Raw genomic sequence first — 23,257 nt, forward strand, 5'->3', positions numbered from 1 at the left:
TTGGGCTGTTGGGCAAATTTTGGTGTTGCCATTTAGGGGGTTGGACCATAGCTTATAAAATGAAGTCACACAGCTCTGACTAGGCACTTTTGCTGCATGCATCCAATCACCCGCCCATCCTCCCTAATTTTAGGAATCTTGGTTGACCTTGCTGTGCCTGTCATGGGGTCGTCTGCTTTTGGGGCAGGGGCCTGGTAGGAATTTTGTCCAATTGGCTGATTGGCTGGTGCCATTTGGTTTTTGCCTACTGCGTAGCAAATCGTCACAACTTGTAAGGTTGTGGTTAGGCATTGGTTAAAAAATTGGTTGGTGGAGGGGTAAGGATTGGCGGTGCCTGCCCCTCCAATGCTCCTGCGGAAAGGGAATTCTGTTAAAGGAATCCAGGGGCTTGCCATTCTTTTGTCCGTACCCCTGAAGGGAGCTTAGGGCCATGCAAGCCCCAGGGAGCATGAGGGGGCAGTGAGGGTCTGGTGCCCGGCTCCATGCTCTCCCCAATATTGTTTTCCCTTACTGGATTTTGCTGGAATCCGGAAGTAAGTTCTGTCCCTAGGTGTGGGGACAGATAGTCATAACCAATGCCTAAGCAACCACTCACATTTATGTGTTTTAATAAAGTTGTGGCCAAAATTATGTCAAAAAACCTTAAACCTTAAATTATGTGTGAAGTGTGAATCATTTGGGGGTGGATTGGAGGACCTCAAACTCAAATATATATATACAGTATCTGTATCTATCTCTGGCCTTGTTCGCACATGCCAGAAAGCCAAACTGTGGCTGAGCATAAACAAGCAAGCATAGTCAGAAATTTGTGGCTCGTTCACTCCCCCTTCCCTTGCTGAACTATCAGGAATGAAGCCATAGTTTGGCTTAGTCAGTGGTGGGGCGTATCTAAATAGTACCTGGGTCAGGTGTGCAGGGTGCCCCCCCCAAAAGGGGGCCGGACAAAGAGGGAGTCTGCTGTGGCACTGGCACAGAGGCACACTCACACACCCCAGTTTAGGAGAGTCCAGCATTGCTGCCACGTCTCTCTCCACCAGAGCTGCCAGCCAGCAGCGAGGAAGCAAGAGTTTCCTCACATGCCACAGCCTCTCTCTGTCCCTGAGTCAGGATTGACCCTAGGAAAGGAGAGCATGCCAGGCAGGGGCAGAACATGCAGAGGGTGATGTTCAACCTCTGTGCTCCCCAGCCCCCACCACAGGCAAGGCGTGAGAGGGGTCTTTGCGGTGGTGTGTGTGTGTGCCTGGTTTCATGCCCTGCCCCCCCAGATTGTGAGCCCAGAGCCACAGTCCCAATGCCCCCCCCCCCACTATGCCACTGGACTTTATGTGCAGGGGACATAGCTTCCTTTATAGACAACAATGTACACTCTGAGCTTTGAATGATGCCTTGCATTCTTTTTATTGCAAGCCTCCTTTGAAAATGATTCTAGGAGATTTCGTCTTGTTGCCCTAAATAGCTTCTTGGTGAGTTCAAGGAAGGGCAACAATTCTCAAAAGACTCTTGCCAGATAAAATGTTGGAATTAAATGGTGGATTGAAGCTGTGGTCTCCTTTCCTTGAGCTTGTATATGTGTGAATATGCTGAGCTGCTTAAATTACCACTGGAGCCATCCTCTGGGTGCCCTCACCTGAAAAGGTCTTTGGGTAGAGACTGAGAGCTTTTTCTGTGTTTATTCTCTGTGATTGTACATGTCCCTGTTTTTTGTCTGTACCTGCATTACCAATCACTTGCACCCTAAACATCTTAGATAATCTACATGGGGTCAAATACCATGATGCCTCACTAATTACTTTCCTTTAATGAAATAGGTCTGAAAAAGAACATTCAACTTTCCATATAAAATGTAATATATCATCTGAAATGCCCACCCCCAAATCCCTCTCCCATTTGGTTTCTGTAGTGCTTATGTTGACCATCTAAAGCTAAAATTGATTCGTGATAGAGCGCTGAAAAACCTGTCATTGACAATGATGGAACGAGCGTGATTTTTCTCTATAAAAGAGTGTGGTCTTTTAATTTGCATCTGCCATTAATGTCCTGCAGGAAGAAATGGCTCCCCTTATAGGGAGGGGGCTCAGCCCTTCCTTCCTTCTCCCTCACCACCGCCCCCACATCATCTTAGCAATATTTTACTACTCACACTAAACATTATGGTCCAAGTTATATCCCGGATCCACAACAGCCGTGCTATTATTTATGATACTTCTGTGCAAGGATTCAGACGCCTTAAGTACAAGCACTAACGATAAACAATAAAGTGATAATCAATGAGTTTTTCATCTGTAGTAAAGTCAACGATAAAAATGGCTGCGCTCATATTGTTCATGAGCCACAGTCAATAGATTTTTATTTCACCCCTCATTACCTTGAGCAGTAAACTTCCGTAAATAAAATCCCATGTAGTATCCAGCTTATTAGAGGGGATTGAAATGAATGCTTTGCAACACGTCATGTTGTCAGGAAGGTGAAGGGCTAAAGCTCATGGCTGAGAATGGGAGCCAGTTTCACACACATGTGTACATCACTCAGTGTGACTTGACTGATGAGCATGTAATGCAGCTCTATGGGGAAGCGTTCCAAGTAATGGCAGATGAGATGAAAGCTGTCTGTTGTGTTTGACTGTGACAGCTGTATTTCATACCTGTGCTGTGCAGTTCTGTGTGCTGGGAGTGTGGCAGAGCCCAGATTTTGCATGCAGGAGGTCTCAGGTTCAGTCACTGAAACGTCCCATCAAGAAGATCAGTTTTCAGGAGATGGGATAGGAGTCTGCTCAAGACCTCAAAAAAACTGCTGCCTGTCGGGACCAGTCCCTCAGTCGCTCAAACTATCTGACACAGATGTTTTGCTTGTGTATGATGATACCACAACGTTCTAATAGGTAATAATAATCATAATACATCCTGACAGCTAGCTGATTGTCAACGTGTTTGTTCAGAAGAAAGACTTGGTTTCAGTGGCTCTAACTCACCTGCAAACATGAATAGGATTGTAGCCTGAGTGGGTTACATTTCAAAAAAGGTTTCTTGTCAAAAGCTGCTTGCCCTTTCTTTGTGCGCAAAGTGGCAGGATGAAAAATAACATCGCTTGCCTGTTGGCAGGTGATTTTGGTCGAAGTAATTTGGTAAATGTTACAGGAAGGAGGGGGCCTGTTCTCAACATGTTCATGAAGCTTCTTGTTAAACAAACTGCGGCTATCACAAAACCTTTACAAAGGCTAATGCACACAAGCACCCAGTATTTCCTCCAGTGAAGCTTTCATCTGCACATGTGCTGTCACCTGCATGTGTGCAAATGCTGCCTGAACTGTTCACACCACAGGTGAACCACAGCGAATAAGATGGAAGCTGGTTTGAGAGGGAAAGGTTCAAAGAGGAATATTTCTCAAAAAGCTACAGGATACAAATGGGTCGTGGCTAGCATCTTGTGAACCTAAGTGGTGGAAGTGCACTGGAGCCGCAGTAAACAGTAATGTGAACACACCCTTAGTCGTGTTCATTCATTTCAATGGGTTTGCTCTGAATAAAGATTTAAAAAGTTAAAGGACCCCGGGACAGTTAAGTCCAGTCAAAGGTGACTATGGGGTTGCAGCGCTCATCTCACTTTCAGGTTGAGGCAGCTGGCGTTTGTCTACAGATAGTTTTAGTTAGAGAACGGGCTCATACGTACACAAGTTACACATCCCTGCATTGCGCAGCCTCTTGTGTCCTGTGGCAAATGATTTTTGCTCTAAGATGAATCATTGAGTGTCTTCATTTACCCGCTTTTCCACACAAATCTTGTGCAGCTTAACTGTGCAGTCCTAGACATACCTCCTGAGAAGTTAAGTGCCATTGAGTTACATAAGTACAGAATTTCAGCCTAAAGAATCCAGTATCTATGAGGAAAATATAACACCGATTTACTGTAGTTGGTTCTCATTCAGGAACTGAATTTACTAAACAGACTTTTTGGTAGTTTGTTCTTGGGTAGTTTCAGCCAACTTTTCATTAAGTGCATTTATGATAGAGGTCCAGGTAAAATATTTTTTAATTAATTTCAAGCAATAGCCATTGGACCAGTTTCTGGAAAAAGAAAGACATTTTTTCTCTCTAGTTGTTATTTCATTTAATTACTGCTCTATTTTTAAAGTTGTGCCATTAGCCCTGCCAGCCGTGGTTCTCTGACTCATATAAGAAAGGTTTTATAGTTCCACCTGCATCCATCTGAAGGAAAGGGGAACACAAATTTATTTTTAACGTCATAATCATACCCTGTTCATTCCATGAAAAGGAGCACAAATGGCATCTGTTTATTGCGGCAGGGTTACTGGGCTTATTTTAGGCCAACCTTCACAGTTTCATGTTTTATTAGATAACAGAGATTTTTGGAGAGGGACTATGGATAATCAGAGCTTTCGATTAAAATGTTAGCTATTGAAACCAGCCACTTTGAGCACTTGAGGTACAAAATCTCTGTGCAATGACTGGAGATCAAGTCAGCTGTTCAGTTCAGGGTGCATATTTTGTATTTCCCCTTTCTTAAAACACGGGAGATTTTAATGGTTATGGTAATTATGGTTGTTGAAAACGGCAGCTCAACATGGGAGCTGCAACATTTTGAAAGGTACTTAGATGTATTTCAGGCACTTTTGTAACTGCTACAAAGGATAGTGCAAGTATGCTCACTTTAAGGTCTCTGGGCCATTATTGCTTATCAAATACACAATAATCCAGTCTTACTTACCAAGATTCATCAACTAGATTACCCCTGACTCTTTACGCTAGTCCCAGGAGCTGTCATAAGCATGTAGTTGTGGTTTAGAGGCTCGCCGTGTAATTGGTGCATGCTGTGGGAGGTGGGGTGGCTGTTCAAATGTCACATCCCCTACACAGACGTGCCACATGCCTCTGTTTGCAACCGTCTCTTTATTGTGGCTGTTAACTTTTTTAATTGGTTCGCTGGAAGTTTGAGAAATACAAAGCCATTGCATGAACAGGATGACATCTCTGTGCATCCCACAAACCCAGATCTGATCTGGTGTTTCCCCCAACCCTCAAGAGGTGATTGGGAAGGAGTTGACGGCGTCATTTTTTTATTATTGTGTCAGGATCTGCGCAAAACAATGGCCTGCAAATGCCACGGCGCCATTCCTATAGCGAGTTGTGATTTCTGCTTGACCAGTAGCTTTTCTTATATTTATGAAGGGGTGGGGGAGCTCACTCCTGATTTAAAACTTTGTGTGATTTAAAGACTCACTTAAAGATTGGGGGAAAGAGCTAGACTGGCTGTTATGGGGTTTATCTTATGTGATATTTTATGTAGAAGGATGTTACAAGCTAAGGTCTGAGTTGGCTTCTTGGCAAGGCCTAGTTGCACCAGTGGGTCAGCGCTTTCCTGAGCTTCCTGGAAATACTCTTAACAAAATATGACCCTGCCTGCCTGTATCAAAAAGAATACAGTCATCTTCATGTTTCTCCATTGTTGTAGTATCAGCATAAATCTAGTGGCTGTCTTGTATTTATAACAATCGGTGGTGAGCAGACTAATACGTCAACGCTGGTATAGCCTGCAGTTGGCATAGTGATGACATGTTGTTGCTTTTCTTAAGATGGATGTATAGAAGATCTAGAATATGTTACTAATGTTCTGGCAGGGCCTATCATGTTTTGACAACTTAGAGAGGTGCCAACGCTGAACATCAATATATTTCCGAGTGGAGAGCAGGGAGACTGTATTGGCAAGAAAAGTTTGGTCTCTATCCTCTGTGCTGAGTGTGAATTGACACCAAGACTTTAGACCAGTTTCAAACCCATTTAGATGCAATAGGGTCTCATACTCAACCATAAGAACAACAACAACAACAAAATCCACTAAGATGAATGGCGCTGCCCCTTAAACACTTTGCAATATTTATCCTCCTTCCCCAAATGAGCTGAATTTTCCTTCCCACCCCTCCTGCAAAGGAAGAATAATCCATCTCCGTTTGCATAAAACTAGCTCTATACAAGTGGATACTAAAGTTTTAGGATGCAAGAAATCATAGCAATATGTTACATTTACTTCAGAAATGATGCTAATGTTAGCTAGCCATCTGGGAAGATAGGCAATATCTCAAACTTGTCTCTTGATTTCAATTCCCATAGCACACATGAGCTAGATGTTTACTGTTGTCAACCAAATTACCATGAAACTCCCCTAATTTGGCCCAGCTGTGAAGAAATACAAAGATAGCTGGCAAAACTTATAGGCATATAAATTAGCACATTCAATTTTTGTTGTTGTTACAGGTGTGCCTCCCAATACTTTTAAGTACCTAACAACACACCTTCCCATTTTTGGTGCTTTCTAATTTCTTGCACTAATTTATTTTGTTTGCTTTATATTTATTTTATGATGCTTGTGCCCATGATAGCATTTAGGTTGGCTTTTTTGTTGTTGGTGATATTTTTAATCTTTCCCTGTTTTATTTTGTATTTTTAACCAATTTGTAAACCACTTAACCGACGAGTGGTCTAGAAATGAATCAAATAAGGAAGCTAACACTCTAATGCAGCCATCCCTAACCTGTTGCCCTCCAGACTACAACTCCCATCAGATGTAGTCAACATGGCCAAGAGTCAGGAAAGATGGACGTTGTAGTCCAGAACATCTAGAGGACACCAGGTTGGAGTTTGAGTGAGAATTCATGAGCCTGCTTTTATTTTTGTACCCAGATATTTGGAGGGCTTTCAGATGAACATATTTACTGGTACTGAGAGGCAGTTACAAGTTCCAGATGCTGGTCCATTTTACTGGGATCACACAGATGTGTTCAGCATTGGCACAAAAAATAGTTTTGCCAAATAGGGGTTTTTTTTTGTGTGTGTGTGTAGGTCAGTTTCTTACTATGGCCAGTGTCTGTCCATACTTGGTCAATATCATCTTTCTTTGTTTGCACTTTCTACAGATTTCCAAAATCTCGCTCTTAGCAGCTGTATCTTCCTAGTTCTTTATTGTTGCCATAGGCATTGGGACCATCTCAGATTCCCAGAACAAGTTCAGGACCAACATACAATGGATTTATTGATAGCACAGTAGGCCTTAGCATGGTCACTTGTATTTTTAAAGGGGAATTTACAAGTGCCAGAGTTCCAATATTACTATAGTTTGCCCTAGAAACGCAACTCAATTAGCAAGTTCAGTTAAAACTGCTAAAGTGTATAGCTAGAAATGACGGAACAAGTGAGAGAAATGACCTAATGCTGGGACTTTGATTGGGGGCCTAAATAGCTGTTAAATAGGGAAAGGTGGCTCATGTGAAAGGTGACTTTCCCCACATAGTAAAGATTGTCCTTATGCTCTGAAGCTTAGAAAAGTTCCTTGGAGAAACAGAAAAGTGCGAGAGAGAGGCAAGCGTGCCTTTTACCAAGCACTGCTCGTTAGCAGTTGTGCTCATTCCAGAACACATGCAAAATGAATTAGAAGAATTAAATAAAATGAGACGAAAGGGTTCCCTTTTACAGCTCTAGCCTTGCAGAAACAAGATGTAAAGTTAGGTAGCTGTGGGGAGCCAGATCTCAGGTGTTAGGAATATGATCCTGACGGCTGCCTGTAGTACAGGCTACAGGTAGAAAAGAGAGCTGTTTCTACTCCCAAAACCACACTTTTGAGGTTATTCCAATCTCCCACTTGTGAAAGAATGGACAGCCTCCAATGTTAACAGGATAATTATATAGAAAATACATTTAGTTTAGCTTACATGCCAGTCTCTCTCCTTATATCAGGGGGAAATGGGAAATGGTGGCTCTGCACTTGTCTGGGTGGCTGGCATCTTGTTCATGGCATTAATGTACCATTGCTGAGCAGTAGACTTTTTGGGTGATATCCAGGGGATGGGACTTCTTCTTCCACTCCTGCCTCCTGCAGCCCCCAATATCTGTATTGGCTGAGGCTGATGAGAGCCGTAGTCCAAAATATATGGAGGGCACCAATTTGGGAAAAGCTGCTCTGCAGAAACGATTGCCTTCTGATGGCCTACAAACAGAATACGGCTTCTGTATCCCACCTTTACTATTCGCATGTGAAGACCCCCAGGAGCTACCCCATAAATAATTACACACATGACACAGCATTTAGTTTTAGGTTATTGGCATAATTTTGGCCACAACTTTATTGATTACAGATAGTGAGTGGTTTGTTTAGGCATCAGTTCGACTAGGCTGCTCCTGACCTCAGCAGGATGCAGCACTGACGACTGGGCCCCACCATATCGTCAGTACAGGAAAACAAAATGGAGGAGTATTGGTACAGGCACGTGACTCAAGCTCACCCCAAAATGCTCCCAGGGACTCTTGCGTGGTCCTACCCCTCAGAAAGGGGTTGACAAAAGCATGGCGAGTCCCTGGATTCCTTTAATGGAATACCTTTTGCCATTGGAGGGCTCTGGTTCTCCGACCTCCCCTTCACACCACCATTTAACCAATGCCTAACTGCCAAACCTTACAAAGTTGTGACGATTTTCTAAACCCAAATGGCACCAGCCAATCAGCCAAATGGGAAAATTCCTACCGGGCCCTTGCCCCAAAAGCAGACGACCCATGACAGCAAAGCGAGGTCAAAGCAAGACCCTAAATATAGGGAAGGGTGGGCAGGTACACAAAGCGAAAAGAGGAAGTTCAACACAATGTGCAGCAGTATATAAAGATCCCTTGGTTAATACACAAAATTCCCATTGGCTAGATCTGCCCAGCAACTGAGGGACCTCCAATCGGGTTCTTGTGGCTATCCAATTACTCCCACCCACCCAACAGTGAGGTCAGTTCTGATGATGTCAACGTTTCCTCTGTGAGGAGGACCCTATTTATCAAGCTTCTTGGTCATTTTACACAAATAAATCAATTTACAAATAAGAGTGAAATACACAATGCAACAGTTTATCCAATGAAATTATTGCACGAGCAGAGTAACTTCTGCTCATGCAATAGAACGTCCTCTCGCTCTTTTCCCAAGGTGCCCCTCCACCTCCACCAAAGCTGCTATTGGATTCTGCCAAACCTCCAGAATGAATGTGGGGTTGTGGGGGGGGGGGTGGGCGTTACATGAAAAAGATGGAGGGGCCGCCAGATGTTGTTCCGCTTATGAAATGACTTTGTTGGATAAAGCCTATTGGAATTTAAAAAGTAGCACAGTATGAGGTATTCAGGTCATAAAGCAGCCCTTAACATAGATCTAACCACCACAGACAGACCCCAAAAGGAGAAATATATATACCACCAACTGCTGCAATGGACACCGTAGTAGTGCTATCTTTTTATGAGGCTTGCTATGTTTTGAGTCTTGCATTTTGAGACAGCTGGTCTTTGAAAAAGATACAAATCTTTTCCTGTTTTGCAGACCTTCGAAAATAGCTCCCACAACTGCGATCATTTCCATCTGCTTAATACAAAAGTAACACCCCTGTCAGCTGAATAGGTACCAACCTGTAAGATGACTGAAAAAAGGCTACCAATGTGATTTTCCCCCCAGCTGGAATCCATTAGAGGGGTGGAAATCGATTTGGACTATACTGTGTTCCACGCTAAACTCTGCATAGTATATCTTTCATAAAGGTAGAATACTTTTTGCATGACTTCAGTGCTTGTGGATCAGGCTATGGACTATTAGATTTAAAGTCTCTGGAAGCTCAACGGCCATTTAAGAGGACTCCGGTCTTTTGCTCCAACACTAGCTGTCAAAGAGATGGAGAGGATTTTGGAATGGGTTTTGACGGACTTGTATGAAAATGTATGCAGTTAAGAATTGGATTTGTTCCTCTGGAATATTATGGATTACTTTTTTATGTTGGAATTGCATAAGTGTGTGGAACTGCATATGGCTGGCTTAATGTAGCTAAAAATATACCTTGCGCATATACGTTTGGAAAGTAGCTGGATCTTTCCAGTTCCCTTGTCACTTGATAATGGCTTTATGATGTGTATTGGTTACAAGAAACTCTCTTTTAATAATAGAAGTCCGGATTCAAATGTGGAATTATAAGTGGTGGTTATATCATAAGAAAAGGCACATTTGATTCACAAGATGAAACCTGTGAAGAACAGCCTACTCATTTCTATAAAATGAAGTCAGATTTCTGTCAGTTATTTGGTCTTTTGGTCTCTTGTGGACAGCCTGGGGTACATTTCATCCTACCAGTGATTTTTCTGCACTTGTGCAACAGATTTAGTTTCATTAGGCTCAACGAAGTGTCCTCAGCATTATGGGGACACACAATTTAACAAGTTGAGAAATAGGACAGAGACAGGCAGGCATCCATGAGAATTTGAGAAATATCTTGCTTTTCCCATTATGTATCAACACTGTGTCCCTATTTCCCACCCATTTGTACATTCCCGATACACCCTATTTACACACTTCTATGTTCACACTCATTCACACCAATCACATGCACATTCCTATTTACAGTGTTTACACACACAGTCCAATCATTGATCCCTGAGGGATTAATATCTTCCTCACCTTTCTGCACCATTTCCACCAAAATCTCAAAGCGTCTTCTGCTTCTTGGACCTTGAGCGTAACTCTTTTTACATATATATAATTTTTATTAAATTTTCTGTTTTACATTTTAGAATAGTCATTTAAACAACCTTAAAATATCAATGACTTCCCTTCTTGTCTTTCCATGGTTCATTTTGCATAACGTAAATCCCTGCATATTTGATATAAACTAAACCATTCAGTATTCCATTACTACATCCACCAAAACTTATTTACACTGTTGAGTTTATCTTAATGCTTGCCACGTTTTCAAATACAGTGGTACCTCTGGCTGTGAACGGGATCCGTTCCGGAGCCCCGTTTGCAACATGAGCAGAACGCAACCCGCGGTTGCGATTTGCCACTTCTGTGCATACGCATAACACCATTTTGAGTGTCTGTGCATGCGCGAGTGGCCCTTTCCGGTACTTCCAGGTCACCGCAGGATGCAACCTGAAAAGATTTAACCTGAAGCAATCGTAATAAGAGGTATGACTGTATATACAATTTTCCTCCATATATTCAATAAACATTTTCTAATCTTCTTCAAATGTATGTTCTTCTTGTTCTCTTATTTTATATGCTAGGTCCGCAAGATGTGCATATTCCATCAGTTTATGCTGCCATTCTTCTTCGCTCGTTTTTCATTTTTGGGTGTCAGAAGTCCAGGTTCCCAGCTTGATAAGTCCAGGTTCCCAGGTTCGCCACATCAAGCAGTTGGTCCCTTACCTTTCCTGCCCTGACCTGGCCACAGTGATCCATGCGATGGTCACTTCCAGGCTTGACTACTGTAATTCGCTCTACGCGGGGCTGCCCTTGAAGCTGTCGCAGAAACTCCAGCGGGTGCAGAATGCTGCAGCGAGGCTCCTCACGGGGTCTCTGCCATGGGAACATATTCACCCAGTGCTTTTCAAGCTGCACTGGCCCCCGGTGGAGTACAGGGTCAGATTTAAGGTGCTGCTTTTGACCTTTAAAGCCCTTCACGGCCTAGGACCCTTGTACCTACGGGACCGCTTCTCCCGATATGCCCCACGGAGAGCCTCAAGGTCCATAAATAGCAACACCCTAGTGGTCCCGGGCCCTAAGGAAGTTAGATTAGCTTCAACCAGAGCCGGGGCCTTTTCAACTCTGGCTCCGGCCTGGTGGAACGCTCTGCCTCATGAGACCAGGGCCCTGCAGGATCTGATTTCTTTCCGCAGGGCCTGTAAGACAAAGTTGTTCCGCCTGGCCTTTGGCTTGGAGCCAATTTGATTCCCTCCCTCTCTTTCTTTTTTCTTTTCCTCCTCCTGCGATGAGGCTACATTTTAATATTTTAATGTTGTATTTTAATTTTGTTTTTAAGTTGTAATCATTCAACTTGTTTTTATTATTGTTTGTAAGCTGCCCTGAGCCCGGCCTTGGCTGGGGAGGGCGGGGTATAAATTATTATTATTATTATTATTATTATTATTATTATTATTATTACACAGTAGGTATTAAAAAGAAGGATTTATTGCAAAAACAAACAGATAGTTCCGGACTGCTCTAACAAAGCCTCCGGCATCACTGCTCAAGCTGACCTTTCTGAAGACTCTCTGTTCCTGGCTGCTTTCTGCTGTTGGCTGCAATCCTTTGCTTGGAGCTGGCTCATACGTGACACTGGGCTAACAAAACACGAGCTGCAGTAGTGGCATACATAAATAACCTTTTCTGAGACCTGGGAATTTACGTCTGAATTATCCCCAACAAGAAGGACTCTGTTGTTGTTGTTTTGAAAAATACTTTAAAACATTTTTTGTTTCAATTCATTATGCATTATTTCCCAGTACTCTTTTACCCATTTACAGGTCCACCACATATGACAGAACATACCCTCAGTCTCATTGATCTCCAACACTTACCTGATTCAGTCTGAGTGTAACTCTTCAGCAGTCACAATGGGAGATATTTCTTCTAGTTTCAGAGGAGGGGCCGATATTTTGGATATCCATGACACCACAATAGTGTAGCCACTGGCTAGGGTGGTATCAAAGACTGCAGGATACATATAAATCTGGTCCCCTTCACCCCCTTTTGTTGAGTTACTTTTTAAAAAAAAATGAGGGGGGAATGACATTCTCTTTATCACGCTATGGCAAATGCCTTAAAGCAGGACCAGACTGTGGGGGGAGATACTGAGAGAAAGTGCTGCTGCTGTAATTATATATGATAGTTATGCACATACCTCATCCTACTCCACTAAGTCACACGGTGTAACCTCAAATTTATTATTTTAACTTAAGATGTATTTACTTGCTGTTATTCACTTTTATGCAATGTTGTGAAGTAAATGGATTGGAGCCTAGTACAGATTTTAATTTAGGAGAAGTAATGCAATCCTATGCATGCCTACTTAGAAGTAAGTCCCATTGTGCTCCTTCCCAGGTAGGTGGACTTGCACCTTCATAGTTTATTTGGAACATCTATATTTACTCAAATAAAAAAGAGGGGGACAATGATAATTCACTGGAACAGAAATGAACAAAGGAGTTTACCGTAAGGCAGCTGTGCACAAATTGCTTAGCTTTCAATACAAAATACAAGTATTTTCAGCCACAAAGGGATAAATTCGGCACGCGATGAAGCATGAGTTTTGAAAGTATAAACAAAAATTACAGCGGTTTTCCTGCACTGTTGTTAACAATTCTTAGCCTCTTCCAAAGTGGATGTTACTTTAACTGCACAATTTTATGATACTAATATTGGATGTAAATCCTTTCATTTCTCATCTGCGATATACTAATGGAATCCTTTTTATGCAGTTGATCTAATAATATCTGCTGCTCTCTCCCCTTCCATTATTTCTATTTCTAAGTGGGAAAATGCACAGCAAAGTTAGGGAGGGATATTCATTGTGAATATCTTTCTATTGTTGCCTATGGTAATTTTTCTTGTTTGCTTACAAAATCGCATCTCCATTTGTATTGTGATCACTTCAAATGAGCATGGGGACATGTTGTTTTGCCAAAGCATCTATTATATAACTTCTCCTTCCTCACTAACACTGCAAACCTGTGCTCATCTCTTCGTAAGTAAATCCTTGAGTTCCCTTTAACCTAGACAGATTAGAATTATGCCGTTAGTCTAAAATACCCTTTCAAAATGTGAACATTTCAGATGCCTCAGAGCTGGGGTAGGTGTCTTTCAATATATTTTGAACTACACTGGCCATGACCATTGACCATGCTGGCTGTGGACTTGTAGTCCAAAACATCTGGAAAGTACAAAACATCTGGAGTACTACATTGGTTACCCTTGCCTCAGAGAGCTGTGAGTGAGGTCCACTCCCATTCATAGTTTTGGGATTAAAAACATTCACTAGTGATGTAAATAAAGAAGAATGGGTGGGTGGAGTCATCCCCCCCATTTTTACATCAAGTTTAGGGTACAGAAAAGTAAAACAAATAGAACAATACTAACAACAAACAAAATATACAAGTGTGGGACAATCAAATTTTAAATCTATGAAATTTACAGATTAGGTGGTAGAATCTGTTGCATGGTGACATGTGGTGTAATTCAACTATGGGAGCTTTATACATGGACATATTTTATTGCTAGCTTCAACTTGCAGATGAAACCAAAGGAAACCAGAGATTGGATTTTTTTTATAGAGAAGGTGTCATTATCTGTAGTGTGGACATTGCCAGAAATATCCCTCTGGCTTGTTCCAAAAGCACTGCAGTTAAGAAGGACAGTCTGTCAGTTTTCCCCAGAGCTCTTTGTACTGAGTAGAAAATTCACACAAACAAAGGAAGTTTGGCAAAATCCATTTCTGAGGAGGCCATTCCCCCACCCCATAGCACATCTGACTCATACACAATGATCTTAAAACGCTGTTTATTTATCTTTTAAGAAGAGACAATAGGATATTTTCCATCTAATAAATAAATACAGTTGAAGATCAATCCTATAAACGTGTACTCAGAAGTAAGTCTCATTGAGGTTGATGGTGCTTACTCCCAGAATGGGCAGAAGATCGAAGCTTTTGCTCCATTTAATTTGTCTCCCAGCCAAACTGCTAAAAGGGGTTGGGGTTGGGCTGCTCAAGATATTCCTCATGCGCTTATTCAAATCCCAACTGGAATGCATATTCTCTCCCCCCCCCCCCATATAGATTTTACGTTTGAAAAAGGAAGAGCAATCATCTTCTTAATACCGCCTCCAAAAGATTTCACAATTAGCTTCACATGGCAACTATACTTAAAAAATATCTTTGGAAAAGAAAACACATCTGTTTGTGTCAGAATATTGTACAGCTTAAATCATTTAAGTTGTGGGTTCCCTCATGGCAAAGTGTTTTAAATCAATTCAATTCCATTAAGAGAAATATGTAAGAAATCTAGCCCAGTTTTCTGTTCCTAATATGCTCCCTTTACCAGCTAGTTTTGCAATTTTGAAAAGCCGGGGGCGGGGGCTCAAACATCCCCAAAGCTGCCTGTCAGCATGTAGGAAGACCACAATTGCTGCTCACTTTGCCCCTATTCTGGGTTGGCTGCTAAATTTCAGTCAGCGCTTTTTAGGAGAATGGATTTGGATTAGGAGATTCCAGTTGTTGCCATATGCTTTTTGTCAACCAGAGAATAGCCGCCAGGTGTTTTAAGAACACAGGTTATATACTCTCAATGAAATCTAGGTACCTGAAAAGTAAACAACATCTGCAAAGCAGTTTATAAATCTGCCTTTGGAACAACTAACTTTCACATTTCTCTTTGCTTGGTATTTCACAGGATTTTAGCGTTTTAATTTGTGTGACTCTCGTGGGTTCATTTCTTTCGCAGCTCCAAGACGCCTTTTTTTTTTGGGGGGGGGATAAGAATTTCCATTAAATCTCTCCAGACTATCATTTTTAACAACAACAAAAGTAAACAAAATGCATTTTCTTCTGCTCATATCTGGAAACTTTTGACTAATTTCCACCAATATGTTGGCACCCAGAATGCTCTTATTGTCTGTCATATGGCAGGCATGGCCAAACTTGGCCCTCCAGATGTTTTGGGACTACAACTCCCATCATCCCTAGCTAATAGGACCAGTGGTCAGGGATGATGGGAATTGTAGTCTGGAGGGCTCATATGGTCATGGGGGGCAGGATGGGGAGGTACCTGGCGAAATCTTTTAGACCAACTTCTTCCCGAAATGTGGCCTCATTTTCTATTAAGGTCAATCTCCACTAAGAAGACACGAATAGCTATGACACATTATAATACAGTGAAAACCTCTAATGTGAAAACAAAAGAAACAAACCCAAACACATTCTTTAAAACTCACTTTAGAAGACACCTTTGCTGTAATGAGTACCTGGTTTCTAATTCGTTTAATTTTCCTTGACCCAAACAAAGCCTGTATGTGTGTGTTGTAAAAGGTCATATGAATAAATCTTTAATTATCAAAGGATGTAACATCATCCATTATTGATAATAACCAACAATGTGGAATATGTGTTTATATATAAAATCCATTAGGAAGATAAGCTGACTCCAGTCCTAAAAATAATGCTAGAATTTCTCCTGCATATGGGGGAGGAGGAGCGATTGTTGTCAAAAATAAGAAAACAAATTTTGTAAAAAGTTATCGTTCTACAGCTAAAAAAGTTATTTTAGAATTCATAGCCTGCCTGCATATCTTTGCTGAAATTCACACTGCTGCCACATCTAGCTCAAGTGTCAATTTACTGTTTAGCTGCTGTGTTTTATTAAGGTTTGAATTAGTGTGTGTGTGTGTGTGTGTGTGTGTGTGTTTATTATGCTTGAGTTGCTTTGGGTGGTGGGCTATGCTACAAAAGGTAGCCAGAACTAATTTTACGAATAAATAAAGTGTTGGGTAAAGAACTATTTTCTTTTGTCTACCCTAAAACAACAAGCAATTGGCCTCACTGTGTAACCCTGAGAAAAAGATGACTTCTAACCACTTGCCAGAATTCATCATATACCTGAAAATTTACCTCCTACTAAAGACATGGGATGTTCTTCACCTCCCTCAAAAGATGAGGCAGGTGGTTGCTGAAGAGAGGGCCTTTTCAGTGGTGGTACCCCTGTTATGAAATGCTCTCCTGAAAAAGACTCACCTGGCACCACATTAACATCTTTCTAGTGCCAATTGAAGAGCTTTTTATTTCACCAGGCCCTTTAGAGATGCCCCACCTGACTTCCTGCTAAGTACTAACAATCTGTAATGCTGCCTGCACTGGTTTTTAGGCAGAAAATTGGACTAATTGTGTGTGTGTGTGTTTAGTAATGTTTTAGTATTGTTTGAACACTTTGAGAACCCTCCAGAATGCACTTTTGATTAGGCAGCCCAAAAACATTCTAAATAAAACAAACAAACATACAATTCATAAAATCTGTTGCAAAACTCTGAAGGCAATTTCACGGCTTCCGTTCTCTCCTCCGTGCCCCCCATTACCCACAGTTAGGAAATCCTTAAAAAAACGGAATCTTCTGTGTGCTGCTATACAGAATGTACAAGATTTATAACCAGATGCATAGACACAACCCCGGCTAGCAAACAGGATCTCTTCATACATGTTGTTTATTTATTATTTACTGCTATTATTCTGCTTTAAACGAGTATATCCTTCGGGGAGCTAGGTCTGCTTCAGCAGGGATGGTTCTTGGACATGCCGCCAACTGTTTTACATTAGTGATAACAGACTTGAGAGATCTCCAGGGCTAGCTCCAGACACTCACTGGTTTCATGACAAGACTCAAGGATGCTGCAATCAATGTCACAATCACAGCTGCAGTCGCCGTTGTTTGTGTCGTCGCCTGAGGTTTGGTAATATCTATGGGAAGGGCAGCACACATTGGTCAACCAATTTTCACAGACATCGGGCAACATGAACAGAAAGTCCCAAAACTGGCAGAACAAGCAGGCCAAGATGAGTGTGGCACATTCATCTGTTTTCAAAAGGAGAAGAGCAAGGAGTGAGATTCACAGGAGGCACAAATCCATGAACATTGTTGCCCATCCAGTGCATGATAAAGAGAGACTTCCCACACTTTCCCGAACTCAACCAGAAACTAAATTAATATGGGCTCCTCTTGTGGGTGTTATTATGTATACATGCACACACAACCCTTAATTATTCCAAATTAGGGATGTCCGAATCTATCCGTTCTGTGTTACTTTCACATATTTCTTACCCATAATGCGCTTCCGTTGCATTTCCAGATCTATCACCTCTTTAAAGCGAAAAACCCTCTCAAACTTTTACAAATATTAATAGGCATTTAAAGGAATGTTTCACTAGCAACATTTCCGTGTGTTAAAATGATCACAACCTGATTAGTAATTATGCCACACTCTGCACATGCATCTGAGAGGTGTGGATCAAGCAGGGATGGAGCAGAAATTCAGTATACTTTGCAGCTTAAATGGGCCCATTACAGTGGTAACTTGGTTCTCAAATGCCTTGGTACTCAAACAACCTGGAACCCAAACACTGTAAACCTGGAAGTCAGTGTTCCGGTTTGCAAACTTTTTTCAGAAGCTGAACGTGCTCCATTTTGAGTGTTACGCTTCCAATTTGAGTGCCACACTTCCATTTTCAGTGTTACGCTGAGGTCTGTCTGTTTTTGCTATTTATTCTGCGTTTTTGTTTTTGCCTGGTTGGAATCTGCACCCTGGCCACCCAGTGAGACCTTGCTTGCTTCACTTGCACCATGGCAAAGTTCAACACTGACCAACTCCCAAATTACGGGTTTGGGGCTGTTGAAACCTGACAGATCCATTCTATCAAAATGGGGCATGTGGAAGGATGAACTGATCCTGGGACCCGATGCCATGCCAACCCTTACCTTGCCCGCTGCTGTCAATAAAGATTTGGCCTGATTTTATCCCATCAATGTTGTACAGTCTGGTTATTTTGCTGCTCTCATGGGTCACATAATGCATCTGCCTGGGCAATTGCATCCCACCTAATGTAAGGTGGCTTACAGTGTGGCTCTGTTTTGGGGAGGCGGTTATTGGGTTATTGTTTTTAATCTGATTTTATAAGTTGTGATCTTGTTTGTGAACCGCCCTGAGACCTCTGGGTATAGGGCAGTGTATAAATTCAATAAATAAATAAAATAAAATTGTTCTTTCCCTGCCCCATTATATCCTCACAATAACCCCATGAGGTAGGTAAGGTTGAAATTAAGTGCCTGTCCCAAGATCACACCATGAGATTCATGACTAAGAGGGGATTTGAACTCTCGTTTCACGGGTCCTAGTATGCCATTCTAACCACTACTCCACTGGCTCTACATAGACAGAGTGTATATATTGCATGTTCCAGTGTGGTGTAGTGGTTAAGAGCGGTAGTCTCGTAATCTGGGGAACCGGGTTCGCTTCTCCGCTCCTCCACATGCAGCTGCTGGGTGACCTTGGGCCAGTCACACTTCTTTGAAGTCTCTCAGCCCCACTCACCTCACAGAATGTTTGTTGTGGGGGAGGAAGGGAAAGGAGAATGTTAGCCGCTTTGAGACTCCTTAAAGGGAGTGAAAGGCGGGATATCAAATCCAAACTCTTCTTCTTCTTCTTCTTCTTACATGCAATGTGAGAAAATGTCAAGTCATCTTATTTATTTGTTTAGGAGTCAATAATGAGACCGCCATAATGGGCACATTAATGTTCTGTTAAGTTGGCTAATCTGCCCTATCCTGCGAAGTGGTTAGAAGAATTTTAACACACACCTGCACCGTTGTGCAACTGAAGAAGCAGGCAAATGGTATAGTCTCCTGCTGCTTGCAGGGATATAGAGATTGCCAAGTGGCGATATGCGGACTACACTGTCTTGCCCCTTGGTTAATTGTGATCTGTAATCACACTTTGATGTGCATTTATGCATAGAAGTCTCATTATACATCACAATCTCTTTAACGCAGCGAGCAGTATTAAACAAGAATTTCACCCCTAAGTACTTAAAAAAATAATAAGAGCCATGCAAAAGCTTCCTTAAACATCCCAAATGTTATATTAAAATGTAGTTTTACAATATCAGGTAATAACCCTAGAAGCACAGCATTGAATTAATTTCTATTAGTAAGCTATCACCCATAATATTATCAATTTTAATAGTTATCTAAATTTGTCAGGGATCTATTTAAGTTCAGACAAGCAAAAGTAACTTCCAAGTCAGTCCCGGAGAATGAAAATGACTAGATTTGGGAGATACTTAGTAAATTCATGCTTGTATTTTTTCTGAGTAAATGAACTGAAATAATTATCAAATTGAAACATTTTATAAGGTGACACTGCTGCATTTAATTGTATGAATTTACAGTGTAGAAAATGTAATCATTTTATCCAGTAGTCCATGGTGTAATTAAGGCTCCTCTCTTTTAGGTACTATATATTTATGAAATTCTTCCCTCCCCCACACCCTTTTGCACCAAGATAGAAGGAATATCAAATTTGAAATTACTCATCAATTAGGGATCTTTTCAGTTCTTACTTGAAATGTAAGCTCTGTTTTCCTAATAATATGCACGATCTTCAGTTTATTAACCTTGTTGGCATCTGCATAATTTTAATCAGAGAATGGATATTGCTCTTAAGACTTTGCCCATTATTCGGGGGAAAGTACCACACAAAAAGCACAACATTTTAATAATAAAGTAATGTTTTAGCACATAGACCGTGCCGTACACTAAAGATGCTTTTAAATCCCCATCAGAGCACACGCCATGAAACCGTGCTAATGGTGAGAACATATTTTGCAAAATCTGCATGTATGAGCCTTTTTGCTTCCCCCTTCCCCTCATTTTAAGTGGGCGATGTATAATAAATAATAGATATTAGCAATTAAGCATTCATTTCTATGCATTCGTTTATATATATTTGAAAATAAATTAGCCACAAATTACAGCAACGCAGATGCAACCCTTCTGTTTTCTCTTCTGCTTTCCAGACTGCTCGCAAAAAAAGGAAGACGTTATTGCATTTATCTCAATAAGAACAATGACCTCACCTCTCCATTGGTAGATTAATTATTACAAAAAGAACTATATTTAATAATGCTGCTGGTCTGACTTCACCCTACATTTCCATGCTCTCGTTGGCTCCTGGCTGTCAATCCATGCTTGATTTGTGCTGCTATGTAACCTGATCCAAACGTACAACACTGATGTAGGATTTTTCCAGTGATGTTGCTGGGCTGAAAAGTGACTTGCCTTCTTGCTTCCAATTGTAGCACTGGGCTATGTGCCCGACTTCAACAAAAATGAACTATTTCGGTGCTTGTGTTGTGCATCAATTGCATTTTAGTGACTGTCTCTAAAACAAAGATTTAAGTTTTTTCTTCTTCTTCTGCATGCATTGCAATTTTGAAAGGTTTAACCCTGAGGTAATGTTTTATCTCAAGATAATTATCATTTATCCCCATGTTTCATTAAAGGTAGGCTAAATCTGCCTCCTGATCGATTTGTCACATGCCTCTGGTTAATGATTTCCACCCCACTTGCTGCAACTTAAAATGAGAGCAGCTGAATGCGACTGAGAGCCTTATATAATTCTCCTGATCTCGAGTTACTTACACACGCACACACTTTGGTGCTTTCCTAGTGCATCTGTATAAGCGGATTTCACTAGTCATTGTTATTCAGCGGTAAAGATGCATGTCCATTTGTGTGTACGGAGTTGTCCCTTCAATTTAAGTTAAAGTGAAAGCCGCCAGGTGAAAGGCAGAGAAGGCTCTAAGCCCCCACCCCTTGCAACGTATCAGTGCTCGAAGCATGTGCACAAGCTCTCTCTGAAAATCTATAGGTGCTTTCAGGTATGTGTGAATTGTTGCAAGCATTCAGAGGCAACATGTTTTAGCCAGAGATCCACGTTTGATAAGCTGAACATGTTGACAATTATCTTTGCTGTGGTTTAAATTAAGCGGTCCACGAGGCTATGTTTGGTAGAGGGCATCTACATTTGCTGAGCCCGTTCCCTTAATAGTTGCCACAACGGTTAAATGTTTTCCTGTTACGGGAGATAGGAGAATTCCAATTATTGCGAGAGATCAGTCATAAAATAGATGCGACCCTAATGGTTGCTTTGGAGCATTGTGGTTTATTGTGCTGATCTGTACTTAGTACTTCTTCGTTCAAGGATCATTAATATGATAGATGTGACAAGATCCATCTATTTGATGGCAATCCCTTCCAAGGCTGCTTTATAAATTGCAACATCAGCAACTTTTCATCCAAGGGCCAAACACATCCCAGATGTTATACTGGGGCATTTTATGCCTCTGGACTGTGAATGTTTAAAATTAAGGAATTAGAGGCAGTATAAACAAAGGCACACCACTCTGCAGGAGCTAAGGAGCACTGGGCTTCCATAGCACAACAGACTTGAATCTTTATACCCTATTTACTCAAATGTAATGTGCACCTTTTGGGGGGCCAAATTAGGTAGCGAAAATCAGGGTGCACATTAGATGTGATGGCACATTAGATTCGATTGCAAGCTTGAAAAACACTGCTGGCATAGCAAATACTTTTTTGGTTTAAAGGTTTTGAAAATTGAGGTGCACATTAGATCCGATGTCACATTGGATTCGCGGAAATACGGTAGGTGTCAGAAACACAGGGAGCTGCCTTATGCTGAGTGAGGCCATGGGTCCATTTACTGGGTCCAGTATTGCCTACATTGACTGGCAGAGGACTTCCAGGGGTCCAGACAAGGGTTTACATAATTTTGGGTGGCAACTCAGGGTATGGGTAAAAAGTGAAAGTCAGATGGAAAATTAGGAACAAAGCTGTCAGGATTGATGCCACATCCTGGAGCAATCCAGTACCCATTGAGACACAGATCACAAGGTAATGGCCAACGGTAAATACAGTGAAATACTGGATGTTTTTGTTGATATATTTTTTTTAACTGTTAAATCAGTCTTAATATGTTTCTGAGCACAATTTGAAGTGTTGGTGCTGACCCCTAAGCAGCCTCGGCCCAGTATACCTGAAGGAGGGGTCTCCACCCCCATTGTTCAGCCCAGACACTGAGGTCCAGCTCCAAGGGCCTTCTGGCAGTTCCCTCACTGCGAGAAGTGAGGTTACAGGGAACCAGGCAGAGGGCCTTCTCAGTAGTGGCACCCTCCCTGTGGAACTCCCTCCCATCAGATGCCAAGGAAATAAACAACTATTTGACTTTTAGAAGACATCTGAAGGCAACCCTGTTTAGGGGATTTTTTAATGTCTGATGTTTTATTGTGTTTTTAATATTCTGTTGGCAGCCGTCCAGAGTGGCTGGGGAAACCCAGACAGATGGGCAGGGTATAAATGGGTGGGGTATAAACTCAGCCCTTTTCTCCTGCCCCATTGCTACACCTGGTGGCAGGCTTGTTGAAGGTGGAAACGGGGCAGAGAGCATTTTGTAACTGTGGGCAGGAACTCCATGCCCCCTGCAGCTCCAGGGTTATGACAAAAGCTGAGCTCATCACTCACTCGCCAGAGAATGGCAGCACAATTCTTGCGGCTGAGCAAAAATATGGAAACCCAATGTTCCCACACAACGTGCTTGTGAGAATAATAATAATAATAATAATAATAATAATAATAATTTTTTATTTCTACCCCGCCCTCCCCAGCCAGAACCAGGCTCAGGGCGGCCAACATCAAAAAAATTACAATAAAACGTAAAAGAAAAAGAAAAACAGTAAATTAAAATACGGGTTAAAAATACAGGTTAAAATACAATTTAAAATGCAGCCTCATTTTAGTAGTAGCCCATAAATCGAAACCATAAGGGGAGGGAAACATAAGGGTCA

The 23,257-nt window shown here is 41.6% G+C and overlaps 1 protein-coding gene across 1 annotated transcript in view; it reads right to left on the reverse strand.

The window, feature by feature from the left end:
* Positions 1 to 17,151: 17,151 nt before the first annotated feature.
* MDFIC2 (MyoD family inhibitor domain containing 2) overlaps positions 17,152 to 23,257 on the reverse strand; it is a gene marked incomplete at its 3' end in the record, with an annotated part of 41,264 nt that continues 35,158 nt past the window's right edge. Inside the window, exon 6 of the mRNA XM_083426783.1 lies at positions 17,152 to 17,411. Within this exon, the coding sequence (XP_083282909.1) occupies positions 17,152 to 17,411 (260 nt within the window). The remainder of the gene's footprint in view (positions 17,412 to 23,257) is intronic.

Source organism: Podarcis tiliguerta (genome assembly GCF_965153285.1).
Source record: "Podarcis tiliguerta genome assembly, chromosome: 2".
Lineage (NCBI taxonomy): Eukaryota > Metazoa > Chordata > Lepidosauria > Squamata > Lacertidae > Podarcis > Podarcis tiliguerta.